General features: G+C 30.8%; 2 protein-coding genes across 9 annotated transcripts in view; one reads left to right on the forward strand and one right to left on the reverse strand.

Moving 5' to 3' along the window:
- The window catches only part of DOCK7 (dedicator of cytokinesis 7), a 200,145-nt gene that overhangs the window by 57,020 nt on the left and 127,258 nt on the right, over positions 1 to 15,867 (forward strand). The gene's annotated exons all lie outside the window — the stretch shown is intronic.
- On the reverse strand, positions 6,968 to 15,560 carry ANGPTL3 (angiopoietin like 3; the record flags this gene model as incomplete). Its single annotated transcript, XM_081308906.1, has 7 exons — positions 6,968 to 7,152; positions 7,492 to 7,758; positions 9,843 to 9,938; positions 10,344 to 10,457; positions 11,753 to 11,867; positions 14,314 to 14,424; positions 15,066 to 15,560. 7 exons carry the CDS (start codon positions 15,558 to 15,560, stop codon positions 6,968 to 6,970), a joined length of 1,383 nt encoding a protein of 460 aa, XP_081165032.1.

The raw sequence follows: 15,867 nt of genomic DNA on the forward strand, positions 1-15,867 counted from the left end.
AAGAGATTTGTAATTTTCTGGTATGAGGATATCTTCAGAGAAATAAATTAAATTCATGAAAATACAGAAGAAGTGTTGTGGTTACTATATTTTGTTGGCGTTTTTTGTTGTTACTACTGTTTTGCTTGAAGTATCTTTCTCTTTTTAAAAAGACAGTTGAAGGGCTACGGTTATAGCTCAGTGGTAGAGCACTTGCCTCACACATGTGAGGCACTGGTTTCAATCCTCAGCACTCCATAAAAATAAATAAAATCAGTAAAGATATTGTGTCCATCTTAAAAAATACTTTAAAAAAACTTTAGACACAGTGATTATAAAGTTGACTGTGCTCTTTTATATAGTCATTTTCCACATTATATAAAGAAATAATTATTTTTGTGTTGCTTGAAATGACATGACTATATTCTGTGAAAAGTTGGGAGATAAACTCCTATAACTCATATTTTATAATGTTATTTCATTTAAAAAATAGTTTCTTAAAAAGTAAGATTGACTAGTTTTTCTTCTTTTAATATGGTGATAATAAAATTACCTATGTCTTAGAAATTTGTGAGGATTAGATACTTGTAAAGTGCTGGCACATTCGAAGTGCTCCATAGAAATTAGTTATCGTTGTCATCATTAGATTACATTTAGCCCTGTGTTACACAACTTGAGAGATTGGTTTGAAAAGAACAAGGATTCTGGCCTTTTAAGATATACATAAAAGAGAGAATGGGTTAAAAAGGGAGATTATCAAAATCAGCATTGGTCTGCTTTGTATTTGAACCTTTAGTGTCTGTCCATGATGCCTGAAAACCAAATCATGTACAATGCTTATTCTACTTTATACCGTTAGAAAGATTTGGTCTCATAGAGAGGATTTATAGTTTATTTAAAAAAAAAAAACTTTAGCATGTCTAAAAAACCTCCCATAGATAAGAATAACACATAGTATTTTGTTTTAGTAAGAACTTAAAAGGATTATAAAGTGTCTCATGGGGTAAAAATGATTAAAAAATTCTCATGTGAATAAATGGACATGATTGAATCAAACATTTGACTGAGGTGAAATGAAAAACCATAAGAAAAAGAGCTATATCCTGAAAGTGACAGGTTTATTTAATATCATTTAATATTTTTCACTTATTTAATTGTTGATTTATTAACCCATTGTTTAATATTTTTCAATTCCAGTTTTTATTTGTACTGTCAATTTAAACTATATTTTAATGTATTCTATTTATAATATACATTTTAAATATGTTTTTAAAGACATTATTGGAATTTCATTAGAGATTTTAACATTTAAGTAACAAAGTGACATTTTTCTCCACATGCAGTTGGTCACTTATTTTTAGATGAGGTTAACCCAGGAGGACCTGGTCTTTTTAAATCCTTTAGCACGGTAAACGAGGATATATAGACATGTAGTCATTTCTAGCAATCAGGAAATAAATGACATATTTCTTGTTGAGCCAAACAAGTGAGGTTTACATCAAATGATTCCTTTATCAATGAAATGTTATCACAGTATCATAGAAGAGGTAGCAATGGGACTGTTACTTTATCACAACCAAACAATAAGCCCTTTCTTACTGGCAGGAAAAAAAAATCTTTATGGAATATCTTAAATCATCTGAAAGTTAGATAGTAGATCCTGTGCAGTGTTACTTGTGTGCTAAATTGTTACTTGGCCAACATTCTTGCATTTGAGTTGTAATAGATCAAGGTACATCTAATTGAGCAAATGCTTATGTGTTTTATTGACATCCAGTTTTTTAACAGATGTGTCCACAGAACACATGATATTCTTGGCAGGATTTTTTAGTTAGTCTCTTTCCCAACAATAGCCTAGGTGTAATTAAACCTGCTGAACTTTTGTTATTCTATCCAGTTTTTTTTTTTTGAGGAGACTATGGCTAGAAATATTACCAAGATTATAAGAATAAAGTGGTACAGACGTCATAACTATTACTGTGAGAAACAAAATAAAAAAAGATGTGGTAGATGATGTTCTTGACCTTCACAGGAGTATCTCTTAATAAACTTTAGTAAATCTGTTTTTTCGTGAACTAACTGGAACATAGTTTAAACTTTTTGTTGTATAAAATTCCAAATATAGGGCTGGGGTTGTGCCTTAGTGGTAGAGTGCTTGCATCTTGTGAGGCACTGGTTTCGATTCTCAGCACCACGTATAAATAAATGAATAAAATAAAGGTCCATCAACAACTAAAATAAATAAATAAATAGGTAAATAAGTAAGTAAATAAGTAAAAAATAGAAATTCCAAATATATACAAATAATGAGAAAAGTGTAGTTAATTACTGTTACCATTGTTATTCTTCTTTTTGGTACCAGGGTTTGAACCCAGGGGTGTTTAACCATTGACCCACATCTCTAGACCTTTTTTTTTAAAAAAAAAATTATTGTAGATGGACACAATACCTTTTTTTAAATTTATTTTTATATGGTGCTGAGAATCAAACCCAATGCCTCACATGTGGTAGACAGGTGCTCTACCACTGAGACACAACCCAGCCCTCCCTCGACCTTTTTGAAACAGGGCTGGCTTTAAACTTGTGGTCCTCCTGCCTCAGCTTCCCAAGTCGCTGGGATTACAGGCGTGTGCTACCGTGCCTGTGTCCGACTTATCATTCTTGTTTCATCTGTAACTTATCCTTTTCTCTCTCTCCAGACTTGAAAGAAATGCACCCATCATAGCATTTCAGTTGTTAAGTCCTGCAATATGTATCTAACAGATACTTTTTAAAAATTAGCCATAATAACAAATGAAATGCTTTATGATCTCTTTATGGGTTTATTATTCTCAGTTTTTTTCTGAAGAGTTTAATGAGCTTATTATAGACTGATTGAACTTTTTAACCTAAAATTTTGTTTCTAGAACTAGCTTGACAGGTCAGAGTGAGTAAATATCTGTTACCTCCATTGTGACATGAGAACCATGTGATTCATGTTTCTAAAACTAGGTTATTATACCATGTTAGGTCTTTCATTGGAGCCCATTTCATAAATTATTTATTTATTTCTGTGAATCTTATGATCTTCATTTTTGGAATAAAGTTTTTAAGTGCATAAAATAAAATTCATAGGATAATAAAAGAAATAAATTATGTTGAGTTAATATCAAAATATTAAAATTGTGATCTTTCTTTATTAGTGAATTAAATAATAAGATATAGCCTGAGATGTAAAAACTATTTTCTAAATATATTACAACAACATTTTGAGATATTTGTAATAGTTTTGATATAAAAATGTGTGATTTTTATTCATGATAAAGTCTTATGTACTGCTAAATACTGCTGAGGTTATTAGTTTCTTACATTCTTAATTTAAGGAAGTGCAAACTTCATCTGATTGTTACTGAAAATTAAGGAACCTTTTTTCCCATTTAAATGTATAGTTCTCTGATTTAGAGGATATTGGTTTTTGTTTTTACTTTTAGTGTTCATTGATGTCTCATACTAATGTCACACTTGCTATTTTGATTTTGCCCTAGATATAACACTCTTTTATCTAATTGGTTCTAGTTTAACTAGAGAAACTCTTTGAATTGAGAGCTCTTTCCTAACATTTTAATATGACCACTCAGGAGTTTTTAGGGGCTTGCCTTTGAAGGTATATCGAAGATGTTAGAGTCCCAGAGGAAAGAAGTAAAGTTCCAGAAACAGCAGACTGTGAAAAGAACAGTTTTGTTCTGCTTTCTTAAGAATTAAGAGTATTTTAAATATCATTTCCATGAAGGAATGTGGTGATATCTAAGACCCAGTTTTTAAAAATATATACATATGTTTAAAACATAATAGTTCATAATTATCAAAATACAGTATCAGAATTGATTAAAACTACATGAAATATATTTGGCAGGTCATTATTATTATTATGTTCTAGATGTACAAACTGAGACTAGTGTTTATTTGAAGATCAATAGCGGAGACCTTACATCTTTAAGATTGTAGTTTATTGCTCTTTCAAATAAACCTTATTATTTTGTTAGCTATTTTATTGTTCTTATGGCTAAACACATTTAAGCTTTAGGAAAACTTCTGTTATTTTAGAAGGACTCCTTAATTACATTTTGTACTTTCTAAAATGTTATTGACACCTCATTTAACAAAGGTTTATTATGGGAGATTATTAGTTCTACTTTCATGACCTTGAACTGCACATTTTGCACCAATTGAGTAATTTTGCCCTAGTTGATTTGTGCTGAGAATACTTTGGACTTTGATAAAAGTGCCAATTGATCCCTTTCTTTGCAGTTTTGAAAGCTGCAGTATTGGATAATCACCCAGTAGTACGTGCATAAATGCAATGCTGTGGTTATTAGTGATGGGAAAATACAAAAGGAAATTTAAGTATCTATAACAGAAGGGAGAATATATGATTATACAAATTTGGAATACAGTTTTTTTTTGTTTTTGTTTTTGGTGCTTGGGATTTAACCCAGAGGCACTTAATCACTGAGCCACTTCCCCAGCGCTTTTTTATATTTTAGTTAGAGACAGGATCCTGTTGAGTTGCTTAGTGCCTTGCTAAATTGTTGAGGCTGACTTCGAACTCTCAATTCTCCTGCCTTAGTCCTAAGCCATTGAGATGGGATAGGTTTTGTAAAAGAGACATTTAATAAATGTTGCTTAATGAATATATTTTTGAAGAATGAATGAGTTAATTGACTACCATGAGTTATGTTATTGGAAAGAAAAGACATATGCATGAAAACGTGTTGATTGTAGGATGGAAAAGAATATAAATGGATTGTAAAAGGTGACCCTGAAATGAGAAATGTGTGTACTTGAGAAAAAAGTTTTTATCAGATTAAGAGACATTTCCAAAAAAGGTTGTATTGGACTTGGTGGCTTATGGTATACATTGTTTACAAAGTTAAGTGAAAAATCCTGGGAGCTTAGTAGAAATATTAATGGATATAAAGAAGTTAGGGAGGAAAGTGTTAAGTGTACAAAGGAAGAGAGAAAGGGTTGAAGGGGATCACAGTGGCTGGTGAATTTATTTGATATGTTGAATTTGAGAAGACTATAGAAGATGGATCCAGGTAAAGGATAATGGAGTATATAGTGATATTCTGGAAGCAAAATGAAGGTTAAAATAACAAAAAGGGATTGGGGATATAGCTCAGTTGGTAGAGTGCTTGCCTAGCATGCACAAGGCCCTGGGATCAATCTCTAGCACCACCCCACCCCCCAAATAATAATAATAACAAAAAAGAGGATATTGATATTAGTAAGTTCTAGAGATATCAAAGGGAAAGTAGGCTGAGAAGACCCATTAGGTTAGATAGCTGTTTGTGGTGAAATGCAAACCTTTTTGGCAAAGTAGTGAGGACAAAAGGACATCATTTTATGAACTGTAATGAAGAAAGTCTTTCTCTACCATAATTATTTCTCAATCTGAGCTTTCTATGGATAAAAATCCAATCTAGTATTCCTAAAAGGAACAAAGTGAAGCATACTGTATGAGAATTTTTTTTAAAAAAGGAAAACTGAGGAAGCAACTGGCATATTATATAATGATTATTTTGCATTTGATAGCTTTGCATTTCGGTGGTGGTGAGGGAGCCATTTTGGTATCTGGCTCTAAAAACAATGTAAATGTTGATAGCTTGGGCTGCAGTTCTGAAAATTATAGCCTATGTTTTCCTTTACTAACTTTTGTGTTCTTTGGAGGGAACTATTTATGGAGGATCCACATAGATATAGCTTTTTTACTAAGTAACATAAAAATATGACATTTATTTAATAATTTAATATATACAATGCTGAATATTGCCTATGCTAAGTCACCATATAACTTAGGTACCATCTCCTTTAAAAACTGTGTTTAATTTAAAATTTTACTTCTCCTTGGTAGTTTTTTTTTTTAAAAACACTTATTTAAAAAAAATACTGGCAAGTGATGTTATGATCAAAAAATGTATAATAATCTGTGGAGATTTAGATTTTAAATTATTTAAGTTAGAAATGTCTTAGTTGTATGTTTATTATAATGTCAATTAAAAACTATAAGAATTTAAATTTCTAAATTTAGGGACTGAGTCTTTATTAAAATTTAAACATACATACATGATTGTCATGCTATTTTAACATTCCGTAATGTGTTATGATTGTCAATTCAGCTTAAAATCTACACAAACATGTTAGACTCATAGCATGTCCAGGGGGAATACATTATTATTATAGTTTAACTTAATGCCTCAAAGGCATTCATTCTTATTGTGTTCTGACAAAATCCATTTAAAATTATTGGTTTTCACAGTATTAAGTGTTAAAATATATGAAATACATACAATATAGATAAGCTAACAAATATGTTAAGGTACAATGATACCTGATGTTAAAGTCAATGATTACTTAGTAATCATTATCTACTACATTTGTAAAAGACATTGAGCCTGTTTGAATGCAGTTTTTTATCTTGGTTAAGGAAACCATATCAGACATTTACTCCAAGTTATTTTGTAGCAAAATAAAGCATCAGACTTATCATTTATATTACAGGTTTCCACATGTACTATGACTGAATTTTAAAATTAACTGTCATATTTAAGAACTCTTGTTAGTCTGTTGTATTGATTCATGTTTAGAATTTTAACAAGAAAACTTTTTTTTTTTTTTAAGTTGGGGAAATTGTGAAATTAGCCTGTGACTTTTATAATTAATTTTAAAATGCTATTTTAAAATTCATCCATTATTTATGATTTAGATTTGACCATTTAAGTTTTATTCCCACATCACAAAATATATGAACAAACAGTATCATAAGAATTTTGGTTGAGAAAAGTGTTATTCTTTGAGTGATGTGATGATGTTTAATTTAAATTGATAGTGACTTTAAAATGAAAATTTTCTCAAGGCTTCCATTAAGAATTTAATACCAGATTATTAAACCACAGTAACTTGGGATGAGTTTAATGTTTAATTTATTGGCTTTTTGATTTGCTTCAGTTCATTCAAAGCTTTCTGAATCTACTGGATGGATTAACATTTTGGTTGATTTGATAGAGTATAACCTTCCATTTTGAGACCTCCAGCATATTCCTCTTCTCTTCTCTGGCTTAGATTTTGCTCTTGGTTTATTATATTTTCCATTTAGGTTGTTTTCTCCACATACATCATGCCACCACCAGCCTCCTAAAGAAGATAGATATGCAATTTAATGGATACAAACACATATATACTGGTATTATATTTCTCCATATATTGATCTTCATTTCTGTTAACATTACAGTGTTGTAGATGCATGTATCCTGATTTTAAATAATCTGTATAACTTTTATTATAATACCAGAAAGAGAATATCTAAGCCTCCTAAGATATTAGAGGTAAACTACCTAGTTGAACTAGAATTAATATTTTTGGGGGGTAATGGTTTAGATTTGAAAGAGTTGTGACATTATGAATAATAGCTAAAACCATAGGAAGGTATTTTGAAGATGTGAAAATTAAGTATTGATATAAAAAAAATGATACCTGAATACATTTCTGGACAGTTGGAGTGTCCTTTTGCTTTGTGATCCCACGTAGAAAACGTCAAATCCCTGTGTTCTGGGAGTGACTTGGGGACATTTCCAGCAATCTCAACTAGATGTAGTGTGTAGTTGGTTTCATGATTTCCCAAGTGAAAAGAATACTCAATATAATGCTTGTTGTCTTTCCAGTCTTCTAGCTCAAATTGTAAAATGTAATTAGATGTTTTCACTATGGAATATATTTTCTCTAGGCCCAACCAAAATTCTCCTGAAAAGAAGAGTTTTAAAAATCTGTGAATTGTTAGCTACACATCAGGCCTCAACTGCTGTAAGTGAATAAGTGGTTTTAGTGCTGAATGTCTTTTTTCTAGAGTCTTTCAAAGTATTTCTTTTAAAAACAATTTTATCAAAGATAGTTTATACACTAAGCATGTTAAAGTATTAATAGATCTGCTTCAAGTCTGATTATCCTTTTTTTCTAAAATGGATATTGCTAGATGCTTCACATCTGACACATATGACACTATTCCATAATAGTCTTAATATTTTTTAGGGTTAGTCATTGGTAGAGTAATATCTTATGTCTAAATTGTTCCACCAGCTTTACTGTCAGCTCTTTGTTAATGCCTACATAGCCAAGAGGCTTGTTAAGTATTCTTGGACTTGGATAATATGATGGTGCCATTTTTATCATATATAAACTGGGCCTGTGGTATTTGCTTGATAAATGTTTTCTTCATAGAAAAGAAGAATATACCCTGCCTCTTTTGGTGGTACTAGAGACTGAACACAGGGCCTCATACATCTTTTCTCTGTAATGAAAAATATATTTTTGTTTGGAATTTAAAATGTAGCACAACTATTAATAGATTATTTTTTTATCACAATCTTTATGAAATTATTTAATTTAAAAAGTCCATGTTTCCTTACTGATATTGTTAGAAAGCTTCATTTAAGCATTGTAAATACTACTACAAATGGCTTACTTTCTCATCAGAAATAAATAAGCATTCTGGACTTAACCATCAGTCTTTACATTTGGGTTACACTCACTCTTTGAAGAGTTGGAGCTACAAAACTTATCATTGAATATACCTTCTAACTAAGGATTTAATTGGCACTTTGGATATAAAACATTTTAAATGGTCAAATAGTAGTGAGTATTTTAAAATTTGATATAATAATATTTGTTTTCTTTTCTTTTCCTCTTCTTTTTCCTTTTTGGTACTGGGGATTAAACTCAGGGGTACTCAACCACTGAGCCACATCCCCAGCTCTTTTTTGTGTTTTATTTAGAGACAGGGTCTACACTGAGTTGCTTAGGACCTTGCTAAGGCTTCAAACTTGGTGATTCTTTTGAATCAGCCTCCCAAACTATTGGGATTACAGGTGTGCGCCACCACGCCTGGCTTGTTTTCCAGTTTATAAGTGGGCACTTATATATGATTCATAGACTTTTATAATGTACTTTTAGGATTTTTAATGTCTATTACTTTTGCTTATTTTATATTGTTATGTGATCAAAATAGAATAAATGTTGAGTTAAATAAATCAATTTTAATCATATTCCATACTATATATTTATAATATTTAAATAATTAGAATTTTAAAATTCATACTGAATATCTGACAGTTTCCTGTCCCCTTGTTTATTTTATTAACATGATGTTTTATAGTGCTGGGGATCACACCCAGGACCTCATGATGTTAGGCACATACTCTTCCGTTGAGCTAGTCCCCCAGTCCTCTTCTAACTTTTAATTAATTAATAGTTAAAATGTTAATGAAGAATATAATAACTAGTGCTAGGAATAGTTATCTTTGCAGCTCATTTATAAGCAACACTTATCAAAGCACTTAGCACTTAATCAAATTTTTCTTGAATAATTATAATTATTGTAAAATGTAATTAGATGTTTTCACTATGGAATATATTTTCTCTAGGCCCAACCAAAATTCTCCTGTGTAACCCAAATGTGATAAGAATAATTAAGAACAGACATGTAATTGTGATAATGCTAATTCAAATAATGACAGTTATAATAAATATAATTAGTAACAAATGTGTAATTATTTGTTAATAAGTTTTATGAAGACTGGAACAGTTACTTTTCATTGCTGTATTTTCAGTGCCTAGTCTGTAATAGGTTCTTTTTTTAAAAAAAATATTTTTATTTTAGTTGTAGTTAGACACAATACCTTTATTTATTTATTTTTATGTGGTGCTGAGGATTGAACCCAGGGCCTCACATGTGCTAGGCGAGTGCTCTACAACCCAAGCCCCTATAATAGGTTTTTAAAAAATATTTCTAAATTAACAAGTGAATGAATGATTGAATGAAATCATCTTACCATCAAGTCTCCCAAAACCATTTCTGTAGTTCTCCCATGTTTCATTGAAGTTTTGTGATCCATCTATTCGGTGTTGAATTAAGGTCCATGGATTACCTATATATAATGAATGAAATTGTATATGTTTAGTAGATTGATGTTGACAGATATAAAAATATCTTTTGAGTTTGGTTTTAATTGGTGACTTTGTAAGTTAATGTGGTAATGTATGGTAAGTGTATGGTGATATACTTCATATTATTTATTATGGTCCCAAACAGTTAAGGGAAGAACAACTAATGAATTTTTTCTTGGTAAATTTATTGACAGTAGTCACTTCAGATTCTTTTAAGGAGGAAATGGAGGATATTGAATAAATACATGAATAAATAAACAAGTACTAGTAATATATAGTTGTATTATACATATTTAACACAAATAGAACAGGCTTAGTCTTTCTAATAGATAATGAATAACTTGAACTGTCTACTACTGTCCATTTTCTCCTTAGGCAGGTTTTACCTGATTTAACTTCACAGTAGACGTCAAAAGCTTGTGAGTTGCTTGGTCTAATGGTATATATGCCACTTGTACGTTCACCTCTTTTATAAATGGCGGAACAATCAGCAGGAATGCCTAGAATCAACAAAATGTTATCATAGAAGATTTAGTAAGAAGAATATCTTTGGAACTTGAGATTTTACTTGCAATTTCATGGAATTGTAGTGACTATAATTTTTTTCAGGAATATGAATGCTAAGGCATTTTTCCATATGGCTATATTATGCAAGGAATATAAAAATAGTATTACCAACCTGAATTATTTCTTTTTAAAAATATTTTTATTAGCTGTTGATAGACCTTTATTTTATTTATTTATATGTGGTGCTGAGACTCGAACTCAGTGCCTCACACATGCTAGTCAAGTACTCTGCCACTGAGTTGTGACTCCAGCCCCCCAACTTGAATTATTTCTAAAGAAACGTGACAAAATGAGAATTTTGAGCAAATATCATCATCATCATCATCATCATCAGACATGGTATGAATATTAGGTGGCAGAAATACACTTGAAACTAAGTACAGAAACTTAGTACCTGCTTGGTGAATAGCAGGTAGTTAGTTAGCAGATATATGTGGAGTAAACTTACAAGGAGAAAACTAGCAATGTAGACCTTTGTTTTCTAAGTGAGTTACATAAAAAAGTGAATGTTATGAGAATATATTGTTTTGAGACTGGTGTAGTGGCACATGCCTATAATTTTTGTTACTGAGGAAGCTGAGGCTGGACGATTGTGAGTTTGAGCCCAGCCTGGACAATTTAGCAAGACCCGATCTCAAAACAAAGTAAAACACCATATTGAGGAGTAAATCATAAATGTATCATTTTGTTGAAGTTTGGATGGGAATGGAAACTTTGTTCCCTGCAACTTTTGTTTTTCTTATGAAAATTTTCAAGCAAAAAGAAAAGTGAAAAGAATTATTGAAGAAAACACCATAGTCTTGTTTGTATTCAACCATTGGTAACATCATACCATGTATGCTTCACACACAGACACACACACACACAAATCACAAATGAACCATGTATTTTGTTTGTGTTGTTTGAAAGTAGTTTTCGAACATCATGACTCAAACCCATAAATATTTCAGCATGCATTTCTTAAATGCAAAGTTGAAGTTGTTCCTTTCATAATTGTAATACCATAATCACATCTAAGATAATCATGCCATATTATCTAATATCAAGTTCATATTTATAGCTTGCTTATTGTCCTAAGAATTCCTTTTATAGTGTTAGAAAAACCCAGGAGCCAATTTAAATTGGTGTTTTGTATTTGGAGGATATGCCTTCTACTGTTAGTCTAGATTTGAGTATAAGGATTCTGATGATAATGGTTTCAAGAAGAAAACCCATCAAATGATCTTACCATCTTGTTTTGTATTTTTTGTTTCATTCAGCTGCAGAGGGGGAGTAGTTCTTGGTGCTCTTGATTTGGAAGAAAGTGAATTTTCTGTGGGTTCTTGAATTCCAGTCCTTCTGAGCTGATAAAATAATATAAATCTACTTTTAAAAATTGATACTGAATATATAATTAGGATAAATCTGAACTAAGGATATCAAAAGTATAATTTCTTAGTATCTTTCAGTTCACAATATTATGGCAAAACAAAAAACAGAGAAAATAACAACAAGCCCCAGGCATGTATAAAAAAGAAAACAAACAAAAACAGGAAGGCCAGAAGTTTTGCTTAAAATATTTTAGTATATTCTCTTTATTTATATGAAAGATATACTTAATATTCTATTCATAAACACAGGCAGATTTTAAATTTAATCACTCTCGATTGTAGGTCTAATTGAGTCTCAGATTTGTCAGAAAGACATAACACATAATTTGAACAAGGCTACACAACACTGCTTTCTGGATAGTTTTGGGTTTTTTTGTTTTGGTACTGGGGATTGAACCCAGGGATGCTGAACCAGTGAGCAACATTCTCAGACCTTTTCTTTCTTCCTTCCTTCCTTCCTTCCTTCCTTCCTTCCTTCCTTCCTTCCTTCCTTCCTTCCTTCCTTCCTTCCTTCCTTCCTTTCTTTCTTTCTTTCTTTCTTTCTTTTTCTCTCTCTTTCTTTCTCTCTCTTTCTCTTTCTCTTTCTCTCTCTCTCTCTTTCTTTCTCTTTCTTTCTTTCTTTCTTTCTTTTTTTCTCTTTCTTTCTCTCTCTCTCTTTCTTTCTTTCTTTCTTTCTTTCTTTCTTTCTTTCTTTCTTTCTTTCTTTCTTTCTTTCTTCTTCTTTCTTTTTTATATAAAGACAGGGTCTCACTAAGTTGCTTAGGGCCTCACCAAGTTGCTGAGGCTGGCTTTGAACTTGTGATCCTCCTCTTTCTTTCTTCTTCTTTCTTTTTTATATAAAGACAGGGTCTCACTAAGTTGCTTAGGGCCTCACCAAGTTGCTGAGGCTGCCTTTGAACTTGTGATCCTCCTGTCTCAGCTGCTGGGATTACAGGCATGCACCATTGCACCCAGCTCTGGATAGTTTTTTTTTTTCTTTTTCTTTTTTTAAAGTTATAGATGGACATAATACCTTCCTTCAAATTTATTTTTATGTGGTGCTGACGATCGAACCCAGTGCCTCACACATGCTAGGCAGATGCTCTACCATTGAGCCACAACCCTAGCCCCTCTGGATAGTTTTTAACCTGTAAACACATCTGTAGAAATTGGCAGACCTTTGAATGTATTTCAATATACTATTTTATTTAAAGCCTGGGCTTGCAATTGATTGCTTTTCTTATTGATGATGAGAAAAGCAGAATATGATATTTAGCATTATTATTTTTTTCTTTTTAAAATACTTTTTTAGTTATAGCTGGACACAATACCTTTATTTTTTATTTATTCATATGTGTTGCTGAGGATCGAACCCAGTGCCTCACACACATGCCTACCACTGAACTACAACCCCAGTCCCAATATTTAGCATTATTATTATTTGCATGTGGTGGGGTGGGGAGCAGTGCTGGGATCTAGCCCAGAGCCCTTTAACATGCTAGGCAAATACTCTACCACTGATTTGCATCCCTAGCCCTACTGTTAATTTTTTGATACTGGCATAAATTGCATTCCTAGAACTTAATTTGTAAGAATCTGTTATAAAATTCAGTTACTGGATGTTAGTCTTTTCTTTTGAGTAAAGTGATCTTGAAGTCACTTAACTTTTTTGAATTTTGATTTTATAATTTAAATTTGAGAAGTTAGATGATCAGGGACTTCTTCCAACCAGAAATTTGCTTTGATTTCTTTATACAGAATTTCCCTTTATCCTTGAGATCCATTATCTTATCTTCTAGGACCTCCCAATGAATGCCTGAAATGGCAGATAATGACAAACCCTCTATATACAATTTTTTCCCTGTATGTACATGCCTGTGACAAATTTTAACTTATAAATTAGGTATAGTAGGATATTAATAACAATAATAAGAATAATATAATAAAAGTTAGTTAAAGTGGCCTTTCTTTTAAAAGAATCAAGACAAATATTAATATTTATTATTTTTGGTCTGTAGTTTACTAAGGGATGGGGAGGACACTATTGTGTATTTAATGTATAAATAGAATATATATTGTGTAATGGTGCCATTTCGCTTTTGTGAGTGGGTGCATTGAATAATAATAAAAACATATAATAAAAAAGAATTTAGAAAGTAATATTTAATATAAAGGTAATTATGGAAATTAAAAGTAGTTGGCAAAATTTTTTTTTGAAAATTAGTATTACCTACTAAAATGATGTTTGTTTAGTTGAAATCCATGGTGATATTTGTTTTATAAACTTGGGGAATATTTTCTTACCAGTTTCTCTGAGTATTGTTTTTTTTTTTTTAACTCAATGCATGGCTTTTAAATATTACTAATTAATGTTTTTGTACTATTCTTCTTTATATTAGAATGCTTAGATTGTGGACATACCATTTAAATATTGACTTACCTGATTTTCTATTTCTTTTATTTGACTGTGCTGTTGGTTTAATTGTTTATATTGCTCTTCCACAGTCTGGAGAAGGTCTTTGATGCTATTATCTTGCTGTTCTACAAAAGTCTGGACATAGTTTGTAGTTTAGTTAAAATTTTCTTTCTTTTTTTTTTTTTTTGTTAAAAGTTTTTATTTATTAAACTATCACCATTTTTTTTAACTACCAGTGGGTTAGAAAAATGAATAGAGGTGATCATTTTCCCTTGCATGCTTTTTGAAAATAATACATAATTTTGTTCTTACATTAAAAAGTGTCATCTCTAAAATTTGATTTTCTGTACTTTACTTCAATTAAAAGAAATACCCTACACACAATATTTTAATAATAGTAAATCTACCATAGACTGTATTACATGTATCTACTTTGGAATACTGAAAAATAGTTTTTATATTTAAATTTCTTCAATTTTTTTGTTTACTTATATCCAGTTATTTGCCAATAGTATAACAATCTGGTGTTCTAAATTTTATTACTTAATTCACTTGTAATTTTCATATGAAATGTAAAGTTTAGTTTTCATATATAATAGCAGGGAAGCAGAAACCAACTTTAACTTATGATGGGAAAATTTATTTTCTATGTGTTATATTTCCTTAAAAAAATAAAGTATTTCAACAATGCAACAAAGTATTTCAAGTAGTATGTCTTAGAATTATTTTAAAACTCCACACTAAAAAGTCATGAACTGTTGTTGGTTTCTACTTACCTTAAGTGAAGTTACTTCTGGATGTTCCTGAATTTCAGGTTGATTTTGAATTAAATTAGTTAATTGTTCCTCCAAATATCTCACTTTGTGCTGTAGTAGAATTTTTTCTTCTAGGAGGCTTTCAAGTTTTGAGTTGAGTTCAAGTGACATATTTTTTACCTCTTCATTTTTGACTTGTAATTTGGATGTAGTTCTTCTTAATTCCTTTTCTTCTTCTTTGATTTCATTAGTTTGTAGTGATAGATCATAAAAAGATTGATCAAATATGTTTAGTTTTTGAAATATATCATTAATTTGGCCCTTAGTCTTATGGACAAAATCTTTAAGACCATGTCCCAACTGAAGGAGGCCATTCGCTAAAATTTTTACATCATCTAGCATAGCAAATCTTGATTTTGGTTCTGAAGATATAGAATCAAATGATGAATTGTCTTGATCAATTCTGGAAGAAATAACTAGAGGAACTATAAAAAGAAAGAGCTTAATTTTGTACATTTTTATCCCAATTATTCAATTTTAAGCAATTTGGAACTATTTTTCTCCCATAAGCATACCTAGACTTCTTTATATATACCACTATTTGCCATATAAACAGTAAGGTTGGCAAGGGAATATAGTTAATCGTTAAGCTCTGTTAACTTGCACAAATGTAACCTTTCACATTGAGTTACATCAATATTAAGTAAAATCAAGGAAATGAGCAACTAATTTAATAAGTAATTTGAAATTATTTGCTGTATTGTAAACTGCGCTTTGAGTGTTAAGGGGTTGACTTTTTTTTTAAAGCTTACATTAGTATTTT

The sequence above is a fragment of the Spermophilus citellus genome (genome assembly GCF_964194105.1).
Source record: "Spermophilus citellus genome assembly, chromosome: 9".
Taxonomy (NCBI): domain Eukaryota; kingdom Metazoa; phylum Chordata; class Mammalia; order Rodentia; family Sciuridae; genus Spermophilus; species Spermophilus citellus.